This window comes from Asterias amurensis, chromosome 3, assembly GCF_032118995.1.
Source record: "Asterias amurensis chromosome 3, ASM3211899v1".
NCBI classification, from domain to species: Eukaryota; Metazoa; Echinodermata; class Asteroidea; order Forcipulatida; family Asteriidae; genus Asterias; species Asterias amurensis.
In genome coordinates, this window is record NC_092650.1 from 25,237,895 (window position 1) to 25,255,648 (window position 17,754).

At 41.6% G+C, this 17,754-nt stretch overlaps 1 protein-coding gene across 5 annotated transcripts in view; it reads right to left on the reverse strand.

The window, feature by feature from the left end:
• Window positions 1-1,139: 1,139 nt before the first annotated feature.
• Window positions 1,140-17,754, reverse strand: part of LOC139935443 (uncharacterized) — a 43,316-nt gene continuing 26,701 nt past the window's right edge. For all 5 annotated transcript variants that reach the window (XM_071930055.1, XM_071930056.1, XM_071930059.1 and 2 more), the window contains 2 exons: window positions 12,867-14,539; window positions 1,140-11,888 (listed from right to left, as the gene is read on the reverse strand). In XM_071930055.1, coding sequence (XP_071786156.1) covers window positions 4,959-11,888; window positions 12,867-14,465 — 8,529 coding nt within the window. In that variant the 5' untranslated portion in view covers window positions 14,466-14,539 and the 3' untranslated portion in view covers window positions 1,140-4,958. The remainder of the gene's footprint in view (window positions 11,889-12,866; window positions 14,540-17,754) is intronic.

A 17,754-nucleotide genomic window follows, 5' to 3' on the forward strand; every position in this document is an offset into this window, starting at 1 on the left:
TTTGTTTTATATCTGTTCACTTATAAACTTAGACCATAGAGCAAAAAAAAAAGCTCCATGTTAGAACATGTTGGACCCATTAAAATATTTTCCACAAGTGTGAAAGGTACAGGGCTATGGAGATTTGTGTAAACCAAATGCTGATTTTATATCAAGAGAGATACAATAAGAGCCCCATGTGAAAGTTTCAGGTAAAATTAATGTATACCTGTTCAGAGAACAGCCCCAAAAATTTGCAGTATAACAAATCACAATTAGGTGATAGCATGTAATGGGCCTGCAACCACATCTCTTGACTTGACTCAAGTCCAAATCCCATGTCATCCCCAGGAAACTATTGTTTTGTGATGCTCTGCATTCCCAAACCTGTTCCACATTCTCGAGACCACATTTTGACGGCGAGCGCGCACTGTATGCTACGGGTTGTGGCATAGTAAATTGGCCTGATATGCTTAGGGATCTCTAACACGAGAATGGAACTTGAATCAAGTCTACCACATCTCAGGCCCCAGCGCTATGTAACCCTCAGAAATCTTTTGGGTGCAAATTTATCCAAACCTTATTTCTTATAGTAAGGGACTCCTTTCTAAAAGTTGTTTATACATAATTTTTAGGCGACTGCTCTATACTCCAACAACCCCCTGATTTACTAGTTTTTAAAGACACTGGACACGATTGGCAATTGTTAACGACTAATCTTCACAGTTGGTGTATCTCAACATAATTATGCATAAAATAACCAAAAGCTGTGTAAATTTGAGCTCAATTGGTGGGCGAAGTTGCGAGATAATAATGAAAGAAAAAAACACCCTTGACACACAAAGTTGTGTGCTTTCAGATGCTTGATTTCGAAACCTCAAATTCTAAATCCGAGGTCTCGAAATCAAATTCAGGGAAAATAACTTCTTCCTCGAAAACTATATCACTTCATAAGAGGGAGCCGTTTCGCACAAGGTATTATACTATCAACAGCTCCCCATTACTCGTTACCAAAGGTTTTATAATTATTTTGAGTAATTACCAATAGTATCCACTGCCTTTAAGGCCACTAATTTGGAGGTCTTTCACTAATCTACGACCACCTTTAAGAAACACAAAACCTGAAAGAAATCATCTGTGACACAAATCTGTTACTTAATCATAATTCTTTTAATATTTTATAATGTTGTAGCAATGACAATGACTCGCACTATGCTTAAATTAAGTGATATTTTGTAAAGTTATAATAAAATTGATTCTCCTACATCTGTACACAGCTACATAATAACAAAAGTGGAGTAAATACTTCATACAAAATGCGAAGTTATCTCTTTCAAAGGGTCTCTACTCAGTATAAAAAATCCCATAAAAAAACTACAAGATGCTTTGCCGTTAAACTCAACTAAATCACTGGTCATTTTCAGGTTTAACCTTTTTTCAAAAGTCAAATGATCCCAAAAGTAAACAAAATAATGCCTTCAAAATCTAATAATGGCGAAAACAAAACCCTGGGGTTTGGGGTAAGGGGGACTTTTACCTGAAGTATCCAGTAAGACATTCCCAAGTTGGGTTTGAATACTTCAAATATCTTCTTCTTCTTCTTAAGGCAAGTTTGCTTTCTTGTTAAAGCAGCTATCAACCACAACATAAGCTTCTTATACATTTCACAAAAATAAAATCTGTCAAGGAAAACATCCAGGTTCAAACCTAAGAAACTTACATACCATTCTTGTGTTTTACACCATAGCTTTGAAACAAAAAAATGAAAGAAACTCAAATAAAGTGGACTTTCTTTTTTGGGGGAAAATTGTTTATATATCACACGCCCCCCCTTTGAGAACACCTTGAAAGACAAATACAATTATTTTAGTTAATCTGAGAGGAAATTTTGAATCTTAAAGAAAGTAAAAGGTGTGGTGTCTTGAACCAGCCACAAAAATGCAAACTTAATGTAATTTAGGCTGGTAACCCGTCTCTGCTAAGCAATACTATTTTGTGTTTAGCGATTTTTTGTGCATACAGGCTTTATTAAAACGGGCCCTCGATACAACCCAAATCAGTGAGGTATATTAATCTCATAAATAACAACTGGAGTTGACTTTTTTCTCAAATTACAGAAAACAAATCTTTGGTACAGTCCTCTTCATCTTTGTCCATGTAACCAAAAAAGACAGTCTCTAGTTTAAGTAGGGGCTGTACAGGGAATTGAATTATTCATAATCAAGGAAACTTTTAAATAAATAGGAGGGTAACATACATGAACGGGTTTTGAGATTCGTGAACAATCCTACTATTTTAATTTTGGAATGTTTATAATTAAATTTTGATCATTAATTTTTTCTTTGTAACCACACAAGAGGCATGAAAAACATCTCAGACAGAAAATGATGAAGACACGCCAATATTTTCTGAACATTTTTACAAAATTCCCAAGAAAATAATTCTTCTCTTTCAGTATTCTGAATATCAAAGAATGAAACTTTAGATTAAAAAAATAATTTACATAGAAAAGTAAGATTATCACAAAGTCTTGACAACAACAAATCCACCAATGCTTCAAAAAATTATAGCTGCAAAAAAAATATTACAAAAATTAAAAATCCAAAAGTGTGGAAATGTTTCATTTCCAAATAACAGTTCTCCTCAAAATCAAATTTAAGATAATGAGAGAGACTACAATATGATCCAATAGACCTTTATCATGGGGCAGCCATCTTGATGTTAACCCGTTGATACAAGCAATACCGAACCGAGGCTGGAAGAACAATATAGTCTGGTTCCTATTTGCAAAATAATTATAAGCATTCATTAGTGTTATTCCAAACGAGGTACATGACCAAGATAGAGGCAGCGTGAAAAAGGTCTATTACAAGCGAAGCTGAACATTTTCCACCATCCATGGCCACCCATCGAGAGATTCACAAGTCACCAGGGCCCAATTTCATGGCTCTGCAGACCGTAAGCTTGCGGAGGCAGGAAATTCTGTATGTTTTCATGGGTTACCAAGAAATTTTTCCTTGTACGCGTTAGTACTCCACGTTACTAGGCATTCCTCGCTTACACAGATATGTAGCTTAGAAATTAGGCACTTGCCCTGCAAGCGGAGAGTGGTGTTCATAGCCGAAGAAGCAGAGCGATGAAATTGGGCCAAGATCGCCAGAAAGTTCTATGAATACTGCTAACTAGGTACAACTTCTGCGCTTTTCACAGCAAGTTCCCAGAAGTTCTCTGATGTGTACTTGTTTACCCACATCTGTTCAAACGTGATAACATTTTTCAGGAAAAATAACACTCAGTGTGCTAACCCCTGAGGATGGCTCGTAACTCCTAAAGCAGGGGTAGGTATTTCCATGGGATTTTGCCAGGGTTAGAAATTCAAGTGTGAACAGATCAACCAAATGTTCCTGTGACCTTACACATGTATTACGCTATTTGTAAAGCGAAGTATGTGCACAGGGTGCAACTGCTCCAACACCATACATTGGGTTCATCTGTGCATCAAGTTTGCTGGAGGATAACCTTCTTCATATTCTGTAACTTCGTCCATGATGAAACTGACAAAAGACGAACTTTCAAAAATGCTGTGACTTGAACACTTAGCAAGGGCAATTATGTGCGCATTACAAGTTTTTATCATAATTATAATTTTATCACATACAAAGTTGTGGATTACGGAGAAATAAAGCTTTTCTGCATCCCATATCTATCTGAGCCTTCGGCCTCGTTGGATTTATGAGACGCAGAAGCACTACATATTTCTCCATATTCCACTCGCGCTTTTGTGATATAACTAATATCTCTTTGCAACAGTGGTTACTGTCAAGTCCAAAAATAATGTGGAATAACTATAAATAAACAAAAGCAACCCCTGTGAAAGGCTACTGAGTGCGTTTTGACATTTCAACAAAAGATAAATTCAAGTACGAGACAAGAGAAAAAGTATAAATTTATAATGAGAAATAATAAAGATTCTAGCTACGATAAAGTATCTATACATTCATATTATAAGAAGGCACTAACAAGGCATGTGACTTTTTTAAAGAAGTTTCGCTGCACATCTATATTTTCTTTTGGTTCAGAAAATGATGAGAACGCGACAACGAAAAACAAAACAAATGCCAATATTGAAAATATTAGAGCACACGTGTCTCACAACATTTGACAAAATTTACATAGACCTGCTTCAGCTTTTTTTTGCTATTAAGCAAAATAAGATGAAAAACTAGTCACAAATGGTAGGGTGTGCTATGGTTATTTTGGCTGGTATCATTACTCTGGTGCCAAATTGTTTTGTGCTAAGCGCTTTTTCTGCTTCAGTTGCTCTATGTTAATGGGCCAGACTGTTTTTAACCGGTTTCGAAAAATTGGGCAATACAGTCAAAGTAGCAGTCAAACCAATACATCATTCCCATTTCTTGTCCACTTACAGTGGCACCGAATGGTATCAATGTTGGGACCTTTTTTTTAAAAGCGGTTGAGCAAAAATTTTGTTTGCTTTGAACATTTCTTATGCTAAGCAAGAAATGAGGAGGGCACCAGTCGCAGAAATGGTGAATCTTTGGTATTTTTGCTCGTAACCTTTTTTTGCTAGGCAAGAACATTTCTGTGCTTACAGGCTTAATCAAATTGGGATTTGGGAACAAGTTTCTGCTGAGCAGCTTCTTTTATGCTAAACAGCATTACAAAAAAGACAAGGATTACCATTAAGCACGATGCCAAAATTTAGCCCTGCTCACTGAAAGACAGCGCGCAGAAACTGTACGATAGCCCACAGATTGACTATTTTGTAAACACTATATAGGTTTACTATTATAGAATGGGACTTATTCGCAGATAAATTGTGCAAGGTTTTGAGTTGTGGCAACTTAGTTCTAGGTTCTAGTCAAGTGAAAACTTCTCTAAACCATTCTGTAATTTGTTCTTGACCCAAAAATGCTCTGTTTGAGTTTTTTGAAAAAGTGGCTTCCCAACGACCATTTCTAATCAAAGTCCTTGATGTCCTGGGGGATGTTACCATTCTTAAAGCTCTGCTGCAACTCCTGACGTCGTCTGTCCTTACTTGGCCTCATGCGGCAGGCCATGGCACGGCCATTAGCGCTCTTCCTCTTATTGAACAAGTCCGCTCGAGTCGGCGACATTTTGTGCATCTCTCTCATATGCATGGCAAGATAGTCCGTCCTGGCGAACCCCAGGGAGCAGCCATCACACTTGTACGGCTTGAGGTGGGTAAACAGGTGCTCTCTCATGTGCTGTTTGCTTTTGAAACGCTTGTGGCAGTCATCGATCATACACTGGTATGGTCTCTTGTCCATATCCCCATCGGTCTCATCTACTATGTTGTAGTAAGGGCTAAGGTCTAGACCTCCCCCAATGTGAGTTGAAAGAGCTTCAACGTGAGATGAAGATGAAGGAGGGGGACGTTTATTACTAGGACGTCGTCCTCGTCTCTTACCCCTCTTGATGTGGATTTTCAAGACCAAGCCATGTTTCTTCCTCTGCCTTCTCAGTGGATTGTACTCTGGGTCTTCGTTCTCGCCGCGCCGTCTTAGATTTGACGGGAAGGTGTAGTTGCCAGTTTTCCGCTTTGGTCTTCCTGTCGGGGTGTACCTGATATCGTCACCGGATTCATCCAGATCATGATTGGCATCCGAGTTTGATGGATATTGGGGGTAGTCTACGTCGTTGTGATCATCGACAGCCCCGCTATCGCTTTCATCCTCTTCGTCTTCCTCCGAGTCATAATCCATCTCCTCGTCCATTTTGTCAGCTTGCTCTTCGAAATCAATCCCACTCTCCTCTGCACTTTGTTTATCCATATATTTTTCTGTAGCATCCAACTCCTTCTTGATATGAGGTTCCATGCCACTATCCTCAGAGTCATTCTTACCAGTTGATTCCTGGCAGTTCTCTACGGTCTTCAAAGCAGTCGAGAATGCCGAGGTCACCCCTTCCTTGATCATTTCCTCTTCAGTTACTCTTACGGGAGTAGGTTGTTTCCTTTTGGACCAAGTAACGTCCAATTTGAGGCTATCCTTCGGGGAGGTCTGAGCTTGAGAGTTTCCAGGAGAGATCTGGGAACCGTTCTCACAGCCAGATGCAGCATCATCAAAGATCTGTATTTTCTTCTCCTTCGCTATTGTAATTGGAGCAACCGTCTCATCACTGTCCTCCTGGCCAGAGGTATTCCCAAAGAAATCAACTAAGTCTTCATCATCATAATCATGACGACGCTTTCTCTTTCTGTGTCTGTCTCTATGAACGATGTCCGACCCACGAGGTATGATAACATTGGACGGCGCAACCACCATACTCCGGGATGCAGGAGAGAACCCATTTCGCACTGGATGTGGTGAAAGCTTTTCCGCTGATGGTTGAGTTTCTGATGTTGCTGCTGGCTGGTAACATGTCTCAGGAATATGATCAGTTGGCTTCAGTCGCTTCCCGGATTTGAACATCATCTCAAGTTCTTTGGCATCACCTTCAAAACTGTGGGTCTTCTTTAGGTGGTCTGCAAGGTACTGCCAACGGGTGGTGTCAAAACTACACTCCCCACATTTATAAGGCCTGGAATGGATTCGAACGTGATCAGTGAGGTTGTTAGACCGCTTGAAACGATTCCCGCATATGTGACAAGCATAGGGTCTTTCTTCTGGGTTCTCGTCTGTCCTTGGAGACCGTTTCCTGCGTCTGTTGGACTCATGGTCATTTGACCCGGAAGAGGAATGTCGTTTCTTTGGAGAGCGAGGAACTGATCTTGGGCTTGGCAAATTGGGAGACACATGGGGAGGCCCGACATGAATTGGCGGAGAAGCAAATGTTCCATTCCCCACTGGAACATACTCTGGATGAGGCAGATGTGAAAGAGGGCTTTGAACTACCGTCTCCACGATTTCACCGTTTGTGGGAAGAACAAAGTGTGGCCGTCTGGAATGATCTATGTGTGTAGATGGAAGAGAAGGTGGTAAGGGAGGAGGAGGTATTGGCGGTGGTTGGACAAAAGGAGGTACACCTTCTCCTGGGGAACACACATCTTGAAGTATGGAACTGTTCTGTGACACAACCTCTTGTTGATTAGATGTTTTATCTCGATCACTTAGCTTCTCTCTTTTCAAAAGCTGCACATCTTGTTTATCACTTGATTCCTCCACAGTGACAATCTCTGACCCCTGATCTCCAGGCTCCAGTTTGTGGACCGCCACATCCTGCGGTTTTTGATGGCCTTGGTAAACAAGCGGAGGTGGCTGGTCATTCATCATTTCCTGACTCATTTGCTGGGGTAACCTCAAACCATGCTCGTCAACATGAACGGGAACTCTATTAGAACCTTGCAATCCTGGTCTACTAGGCTCTGGGAATCTGGAAGGAATAGCCGCTTCCAACGAAGCAGATGGTCTAAGAGGAAGGTGTGATCCAGGTGGAAAATGGGGACCAGCAGGAAGTGAGGGTACCATATTATTGCCATTCTGCTCTAACTGAGGTTCTCTGATCCGGGGAACAATCTGTGGGTCAGAGGGGTTAAGATGTTGTTGGAGCCTGGAAGTGTTTGCCTTGAACTGGTTGCAGGGTGGGCCTAGGCTGTCTGAGGGTTCTCTAGTTAGAGGGTTAACTACTGGATTACTTATAACTCTGTCCTGGTACGGATGCTTCGGGAAAATGAATCTGTCTGTCTGGCTAGAGCCTGGGTTGGTTGATGAGAACCCTGGATCTGAGAGACGATGAGATGAAGCATGAGATGGGGATAGACTTTTCATGCCATGATTACGTTCCTGCCACTGCCTTTCAATCTGTTGGCGTTGGTACTTCTGCTGATCTCGCTGCATCTGTAGCTGAAGACTTTCTTGCTTTTGTTTCTCCAGATGTGTCTTCTTATGATGCTGATCAAAATGCTGTTGGTCGTGCTTTGGCTGGTAGCCTCCTCTGTTGTACCCTGCTTGGCCCATCATCGGCGGGAAACCGCTTGGACCTGGGAATCTACCTTCTGGCAATGAGGAGCTCATGTGTGGAGGTCTGTAACCCATCACTCTAGATGGTGGAGCAATTCCGGGATGGCCTGGATAAAACTGCCCCCTTGGATCCACCAATGATCCCGAATGAAACATGGATATGTAGGGGTTGGAAGGATTAGGATATCTGGGTAAGAAGGGTTGTCCAGTGGATGGATCTACGACGGGCATTCCCATGGAGTTATACATCATTCTGGAATCGTACGGTGAAGGCGGATACGGCTGACCTGGACGATTCAGGGCTTCTAAAATGACGCTCTTACGTTTTTGGTTCAGCTCTACCTGCTCACTCAAAGAACCCACCGAGGAAATAACAGGCAAGACTTGTGAAATGGGCGATGATGTTGCCTCTCGAGCACTTGAAGGATCACTTGTGGGAAGTGGACCGGGTCCTGGAAGAGAAGTGCTTTGAAGCATAGGAGACGAAGATCTTTTTTGAGCTGTAGTTGTCGACGCTACATTGTTATTGTGATTAGTGGAGTCACCTTCAGCAGTCATTTGATTATTGTCGATCTCCGTCTCAATTTCACACATTTCAAAAGGTTCCAGCTTTATCTTCACTCCTACTCTCTCAGAGATATCTGAAGTGGTGCTCCTCTCTTCAGGAATGTGTTGCTTATTGTGAATAAACCCTTCATCTGTGAAGATTTCCCTTGAATCTCGATCAGTCGAAAGTCTATTTTCACAAGCTGTACTTGGGTCTGACTGATAAATGTTCTGACTTTGTTGAATGTTGCCTGTTTCACAAGCAGCGTTGCTTTCCCTACCTCCACAGAATTCCGTTTTAACTCTGCTTTCAGGGTTGATGCTGCACTTTGCTTGTTCTTGAATGACATCAGTGAGTTGGCAGTCCTCCTCGTTTGCAGTTTCCTCTCCGTCAGCTTCTTGGGTGGAGGGAAAGACGTTAAGCGTATGATCTAAAACTGAGAGTTCCACTTCGGAAGCTCCGTCAAAAGGAGCTCTACTTGAGCCGTCTTCAATGTTACCCTCTGCATTCAGAACAGTGTAATAACTGTTTCGTTCAGGGGCGTCAATTTCTACTTCATCAACTGTCTCAGTGTCTCCTTTCTCAGTGTTGGTCTTCAGGATTGGGAATATCGGGTGTTTGGGTCTTATCTCCAAGTTGTCATCATCGATGATGAGAGACTCATCCATGACCTCTGTACCTGCTGCCGGGTTGGCATCGTCATCTCTAAGCAGAATGGGTCTCGCCTGAATTCTCTCGACTCCTTCCTCGTCCTCGGATTCAAAATCAGAGCTGCTCCAATCCAGGATATCACTCTCCGAGTAGACATCACTTTCTATTAAGGAGTCAGTCGTCTTTGGATCGCAGGTGGCACTCTCCACTGAAATGACTGATGGCTCCACAGATGGTTGCAAAATATTTGCTAAGTTCTCCAAACTTTCTCCAGCTTTGGACGATTGTGCATCTCCATTTAAAAGAGATTGAAGTTTGTTGAATGACGATGAGGAATTAGTTTCTTGATTGTCTTCTCTAGGTCGAGTACCACCACTGGTTGGTATGGTGTCCATAGGTTTAGTACAAACATCTTGTGACATATCATCTTGTTCAGGCACATTCTCCGGGACCAAGCAATCTTGCTTTTTAATGGGACATTCTGATGTTACATCAGGTACATCTTGACCCAAACTGTCAACACAGCCTGCCTCCAAAGATGCGTCTATTGAAACATCTTTGCTGATGGATTTTTGGCCTGAAAGTTCTTCACCACTCTGACTTGTAGAACTCATCTGGTCCTGAACATCTTGTGTTCCAGATGGATTAGAAGAAGAATCATTATCCGTTCTGGTTTCTGTGTCCTTCGGTGGATTTTCATCTGCCTTCTCCTGGGAAGTGGCTTCCTGGGACGAACCATTATCTTGGGGTATGGAACTCCTATCACTCGGGCCAACTTCACTGGAATCCTTGCTTTGAGTTGGTTCCATGGATAAAGAGCTCGGACTAACATCATCATCGTTAACTTCACACTCAGCTTGAAGTACATCAATTTCGTCAACATCTTCTAAAATGTCAATTTCAATACCTTGGGCTGCGTCTTCCGCTGATTGCGTGTGACTTGAGTAATTGTGGTCACCTGAAGTCGGTTGAGTGCTCTCCTCCCCTTCGTCCATCTCTTGATCTCCAAGGCTATCACTGCCTTTCTCTGGACTTTTGTCCGAGTTGTTCTTTCCGTTGCTATTTCCAGAGTTGTCATGATCGTTGTCATCATCAGGCGGGAATCTACCACTGCCAAAATAATCGTTGGGCCTGTCATCGTCGTCATCATCATCCAAATCAAGATCTGGATCTTCATCATCTTGGTGATCACTCTTCTCTTTCTTGATGTGTTTTACGACCTCCTCTACACTTTCCTCGTTGCTCTCACTGACGTCGGAACTTGAAGGTGTCGGGCTTCTTTGTTTTGACTTGCCCTGTCTCTTCCTCTGATACTTGGGTCCGTTATGATGTTGCTGGATGTGCTTCAAGACGTTGTCCTTCCTTGGAGACTTCCATCCACAAGCGCTGCAGCTGAAGGGCTTGATATGTGTCTTAATATGCTCCAGCAAACAATGCTCCGAGGTAAAAGCCTTATCGCAGATCTTACAAGAAAATGGACGGGCGGCTTTGGGTAGGTATTTCCCATGGGTGTTTATTAAGTTCCGGGTCGTTGCATCTTCATCTTTTAAGACCTCGGCTCTACACGGATGCTCTGGTGATGATCGCGTACGCTTCTTGCCACGATGCTTGCTTTTTTTCTTTCTCTTTCTGTTCACGACTAGTTTAATTGGAGGCCTAGCCTCTGGCACATCTTTGTTTGTTGAACCCACTTGAACTGTTGGAGAGCTGTTAATAACCGCCCACTTTGTGGCGACTACTTTCTGGGGTGGCACAGTTTTAGCTTCACTGTGGGGTTTTTCCAACATGGCAATTTTCTTGTACTGAGCTTCGTATTTGTTTGCACTGATATTTTCATTGAGTTCTGCAATTTGACCAGGTAAAATGTGGTGGCATCGGACAATATGCCTCTCAAGATCCACTAAGTTTTTAAATCGGAGCTTACATATGGAGCAGATCACGTTGAACGTGGGTATGACGTTAGTGCAGCAAGATTTGTTTGTGTGGAACACTAGAGAGGCCTTGAAGGCAAAGTGGGAGCTGCAAGTAGGGCACTTGTATGGAAGTTTGACATGCTGTGGAACGCCTTTAGTATGCATCTCCATGGCCAAATGGTTGAAGAGACTAGCCTTGCTAACAAAGAGCTTCTTACATTTTTCACACTGAAATATCTTGATGCCTTTGCCATCTGAGCTAGAAGTGGTCACGGTGCTAGGTTTGGGGTCGGTACTCACTGCAACGATCGATGTGGGTGTGGTCGGACTGGGACTGAGTAAGGCTGTCCTGATCAGATCCAACTCGGGATTAGGGCAGGTGCTTCTCTGCCTCTGAGGTTGCACGCTGGCTATCGGCTGCTTCCCAAGAATCACAGGTCGATTGAAGGTACTGACAGAAGCGGAAGGAACCATAGTAGCACCCGTTGAAAACTGTAACTGAGAACTGCTGGCTTCTACTATCGGGCTGTTGACGTATGATACAAGGGTTGCTCCTGGTTGTACTGCTGTTTCCTGTGGAGCCACAGACGTAACGTTTCGAATGTTCAACAAATTCTTAACAGAGTTCACAGGAAGTATGGAGCTGCCTGGCTGTATGACCGGTTGTTGGCCGCTGATGCAGTCTTCCTTCCCGATGACGATCAGATTCCCGATACTGTCAAGCTTCAAAGCGTCGCCGCGTTGGAGGACAAAGACGGTCTGCTGGGGTTTGATGATGGTCGGGGTGTGGGTGCTAGAAGTGAAGATGGTACCGGTGGGTTGTTGGGAACTGAACACTGGAAGCTGCTGGGCAGGCTGGAGTAAAAAAAACACATAATATAGATAGTCAGTAAAATATTTATAATCATGCCGAAAGATAAATCCACATTCAATTCTATTGCACAATTGATCCAATGAGGACTTTTGGAACACTAGGTGGCAGCAGACTACCAGGTAAACTTATTGTTTCTCGGTAATGTGCACATGCTCAGAACTATGTCTACATGTATGTCAGAACTTGTAATGCCCCGATGAGTGAAGTTTTTTATTTTTAACACTTTTCTGTAATATGCGCCATCTTGTTCGAGGGGCAGATTTGTTTATTTCGAACCCTTTTGTCGCCTCCTATTTCACGCTCAAAATTTCACACGAAGACAACCGTGTTCAATATTGACACAATTCTGCCTCCAAACATAACTATGTGAATGTAGCACCAAGAACAGATATACATCACATACAATAGATATGTATCAAGTTTTGAAATTATAAACACATACAAAGCTTTTATGTAAATTTTCCAAAGTCTGAACTGAAAACAAAGGACGAATTGTCACAGTCAGAAATCTGCCACAAGGTGGACTAAACATTATGTTGTATATCCCACAATCTTCTTGGAATATGTAATGTTTGTCATCTTTGAATATATATAAATGCTTTTTGATACCTATTACAATGATTTGTTGTTCCCTAAAAATTGCAAAGGTAAAAAACTCAGAGAGGATTGTGGAAAATTTGTGAAAATGTGTGTAGTGCAATCATAGAGTTATATATAACAACTAGAGGGCGCACTGGTGATGCTTCTTGCACAAATGCGACGGGACCTAAAGGAGACACGCGCCATTATGTACGCACGTCAAAATACGAAGTACACGTTGGAGTTTGTGTTCATTGAACGCTGACGAGATGCTGTTTTGTCAACTTGCTGGGGCGCGTATATAGGCCAGTGCGCCCTCTAGTTCTTATATATAACTCTTATGAGTGCAATCCACCTGTTGGGTAAGGTTTGAAACTCACCTGTTGTTGAACAACTGGAATCTGGTTCTGGTACACAGAGGGCATGACTGCAGTCTGCTGGATGATGGACTGTATTGGAACGGTCTGCTGTATGGACTGTATCGGCACAAACTGCTGCTGCTGCTGTGGCGCCTGCTGCTGTACAATCACACTCCCTGCTGTGTTTCCTGGCTGCAGGATGCTCCCTTGCATGATGTTACCCTGCACAAGAATCTGTCCCTGCAGCGGTTGGATGAGCTTCTGCTGCAGAATGGGAAACTGGGTGTGCTGCTGCTGCACAATCTGCTGCACAAGCTGTGTCGTTTGAGTCAGTTGCTGTTGTGGGTGGTTCACAGGAAGCTGAGTGGCTACCGACACCGCAATTTGAGGAGTTGCAATTTGAGGGTTGGTTTGAGTGGTGCTTTGAAGGCCAAACGATGCAGGGTCTACAACCCTTACCACTGGTAATCCTTTTGAAGTAGGCACATTGATGACAGTCCCTTTGGTCATACTGATTGATTTGGTTGTCTGAATCTGAAGGCTCTCGGCCATTTTCTGTTCATCTTTTGATTCGCCCTCGTCAACGACCATAGGAACGTAATCTTCCTCACTGTCATCCAGAGTGTTTGCGATGCTGAAGAAATCCGTAATGTCCGATGCGGCATCGATCATACTTTCCAAAGAAGATCTGTTGGGCAACGGCTTCTTTGTCTTCCGTTTACTCTTAGCCATGATCTGAGTGACCGGTTTGTTGAGAATTAGAGTAGGGTCATCCTGTGTGACCTCTGACCCCAGAGATGACCCCTTATAAGAATCTTCACTCAGGGGCTCAGGTGTTAGTGTGGTGGAGGTGGGATGAATGACTTCTGTGTTCGGAGGGAGGTCAAACACGCTACCAGGGGAATCATCTCCCCCGACAAATCCTGGCACATGAATAACATCCTTCTGTTTGCTCATTGAGAGGTCTTTCGTTTTGGCATTTAAAATGTCCAGAAGTCTATTCTTCTTGGCTTCAAGGTTATTTGTTCTACTCAGGGAGGGGGTCGAGCTATTCTTTGTAGGATGCTGAGGGGTTGTAGCGGACTCATTCATGGTTGCCGAGATAGCTAACGAAGGCTCTGTTTGGACTTGGTCACCGAGGGGTTGGACGAGGGTGGTATTTGATTCAATGTTTGTGAGTCGATCAAATCCAGCAGGGGCATCCGCTGGTTTCGATGAGGGTTCAAGTGGATCAGGATTCATCACCGAGTCTCTGTCGTGATTCTCTCCCTCCAAACGCACATCCTCACAATCTTCAGAGATCACTTCAAGAGTAACTTCTTCATTCTTGGACAGCATGTCTCTATGAAGCCACCCTCTCTCTTGACTTTGGTCAGTAGAGGGCGCTTCAACAATAACTACGTTTTCCGACAGACTTTCGGGTATGCTTTCAGCCACGATGTCGTCACTTTGATCGGGAGTCAATTCATCACAATCTTCCTCGGATCTCAGAACACTTGGTGCGTCTCCTTTGGATACCTCAGCATTATCCACAAAGTCTTTCAAGGGTTCAACTACGAGGGGGTCAGGAGGGACGTCTACTGGGATTGACTCTGGAACACTCGCCGTTAGATCCGCCATTATGGTGCACTGTCTCCCGTTACAGGATTTGGTCGCACAAAGGCCTTTTTGTCATAGCATCATTAATCAAGGATCTGTAGAAACAAATGAGAATGAGACAGCTTATTATTAACACAGTCGTCCAGTAGTTACAGAGTACATCAAGTACACCAACTTTAAGGCAGTGGACACTATTACTTATTGTTAAAGACCAGTCTTCTCACCTTGTGTATCTCAACATATGCATATAATAACAAACCTGTGAAAATTTGAGCTCAATTGGTCATCGAAGTTGCGAGATAATAATGAAGGAAAAAACACCCTTGTCACACGAAGTTGCGTGCTTTCAGATGCTTGATTTCGAGACCTCAAAACTTGAGGTCTCGAAATCAATTTCGTGGAAAATTACTTCTTTCTCGAAAACTACGTTACTTCAGAGGGAGCCGTTTCTCACAATGTTTTATACTATCAGCCTCTCCCCATAACTGGTTACCAATTAAGGTTTTATAATAACTGTTTTGAGTAATTACCAAAAGTTTCCACTGCCTTTAAAACAAATGTATTCAGCATCGAAAGGAAAGAAATGAGTATTCATTTTACATTCAAGCACTTGCATTTTTCTCTGACAGATTGTAGGACTTGCAATCACAAGGTTGTGGGTTCATATCCTACCACGGAAACCGCTGATTTTGCAATGACCAGAATAACAATTGTCGTCTAGATAAGTATCACAATTACTTTTTGCTGTGCATTTTAGTATTTATTAATTCACTTCAGATTGGAACAGAAATAAAAAATAAAAAACAACCCGCAGGACAGACGAAAAAAAAAAAAACGGAAAAGAGACACTAAACGATATGTTTGTAAAAAGGCAAGAAAAGAAAACGAGACAGGGGTAAAAGTCGATACAAATCTGACAATTTAAAAGACAGATTACTCAATGGACCAGTCATGATCAAATTTAGAGTAAAAAACAGTTGATGATGCCAGAACTGCAGCGTAACTTTGGCAATTTTTTTGGACTTTCCTTTCTTTGCCTTTTTACCAGCCGATAAAAAGGTGAACAGTGATGATTGAACTTATTTCATATTATCTTGAATGATAAGGCCCCTACTGCCTCTTTCAATACAGTACAGTACGAGTATAACACCTTGATGATCCTCGAGATCAGAAACTGGACTGGAGTATTTTTCTTGTTTCCAAATCTGGGCTTTGGTAATATTTTGTTCAAATGGAGTTGTGAGTTCAACTATTGTGATACATTTCCATGTCCGATCAGCTATTGAGCGAAAGGTATCTTACAACAAAAGGAGTACGTAACCGTTGCTGTGCCGCCAGGTGTAACATCCTTGGTCTGGCGAGCATTTACAACTGTTTAGGATGTGTTACAGTGTTTCTTTCCAACCACACAAAGTGCATTTTGTGTAACCCGACCTTTCCCCCATCGACTAAGATTTGCCTTTGTGGGCAACGTGTCTAGGAAATAACAAGCATGAAGTTCATGACATCTTGACAGATTAAATTATGGGATTTTCATCAGGGATCTGATATTTTGAATTCAGAATACGAACCATAATCATAGGTATTAAACCAATGTTTGTTTGAGAGAGATTGCCCAGTGACCTTGATGGGAAGCTCATCTAAACAAATATTTATAAAGGTTAAAAGGAAAAATAACATGTATCATCCTCTCATATGCCGCTCGGCATCCATAAAAAAAAACACCCAAAAAACATTCTATTTTGTCTTAGCCGATGGGGCAAATTGTGCTAGGTGGTAGTAAAGAATCATTGCAACAAATCCCAGTAATCCTAAACAATAGTTAAAGATGCTATGTCAGATTTTTGTCCCCAAACATTAAAAAATAGATTTTTTTTGAGTGAATGGTATTTCAAAGAGTATCACCCGCTCTAAAGAAAAAAAGTTTAACTTTTACTTTTAATGGTCAGGTACCATGACAAAAATTTAAAACGTTTCTTATAAAGCCTGCAAGAATTGATCATGTGATATATTGTCGGGAACCCAACAAAAACAAATTTTGAGCACTTTATTTCACTGCTACTAATAATTGGCGGACTTTTTCGAGCAATGGCTCAAATGAAAGCTTGTAACTTTCTCGACCCCCATCAAAATACCTATTAAATTTTAAATCAAAATTTGTTGGTGAAATCAGCCAAAAATCTGACATAGCATCTTTAATGCATGCTAGACCAAGGCTTAACAATATACTCCATTTGTTGTACATGTACATGTATGGAAATAGAAAATATTCATAGCCTGACGTTTCAAACCTACATGTACCAATCTTTCTCAAACATGTAATGATAGAAAGTCGATTAATTAAAGTTTATAGCACACTTAACTAGAAAAACAGCTACATGTATGTCCAGTAATTAACGCAAATATTATTAACATAAATTTTGTACAAAAAAAAAAAAAAAAAAAACGGGCAATGCATCTTTAACTAAACCAATGCGTAGACTTTAATCGAGCCAACCACACGGTTGATAACACTCTGTCGTGCGTTGGTTGTAGCGCTCATTATTATTCAGAATTATTCCGAGGGTGTGGTCTGACGCACTCTCTCTCCACTCGGCTGTGCCGTTCCGTTATGCTAATCATGCGCCAGCACAATTTCCACAGCCGCCATTCGCATGGAAATTTCTCCGTTGAAATGTCTGACGCTGAAATATTTTTTAACTGAAATGTCCTGACGCTGAAAAAAATTCAAAGCTGTTATTTTGCTTTAAATGCTTCCTAGAAACCACGTAAAATGTCTTTGTAAAATATCAGGCCCGCACAGATCAGTCAATGTAATGGGAAAACAACTTGAGATAATAAAGAATTAGCTGGTGCAAACTGCTTACCAACCAAAAGGACATACTATATGGTATAGATGCAAAATATAGTTGATGGCCTGATGTTTCAACCCTAGCAGAAAACAATTACTACACAGGATCTCTTTCGCATTAAGTATGACCTGAAAATCGTGTCAACAAAATGACAGATTTCTTAAGCCCTTTCCCAGTTCATCTTAGATTCCAAAATGCTTTATATTTCTTTACTATATATCTGAGTTTTATTTATATTAACAAGAAGTTTGATAAAAAACATGGGCATAAATTTGTGCTCCCAAAATGCCACAAAGACTTATTTATTTAACAAACACGCTTGCAGTTAATAAGGTATTGATAATATGCGTATCTATAGAGATTGCACTTCATGAATAAAATAATAAAAGACACCAAATTACATTTAAAATCTACATTGAGGCAACAAAACGCCACAAAGATTTTTTCGTTCCACACAG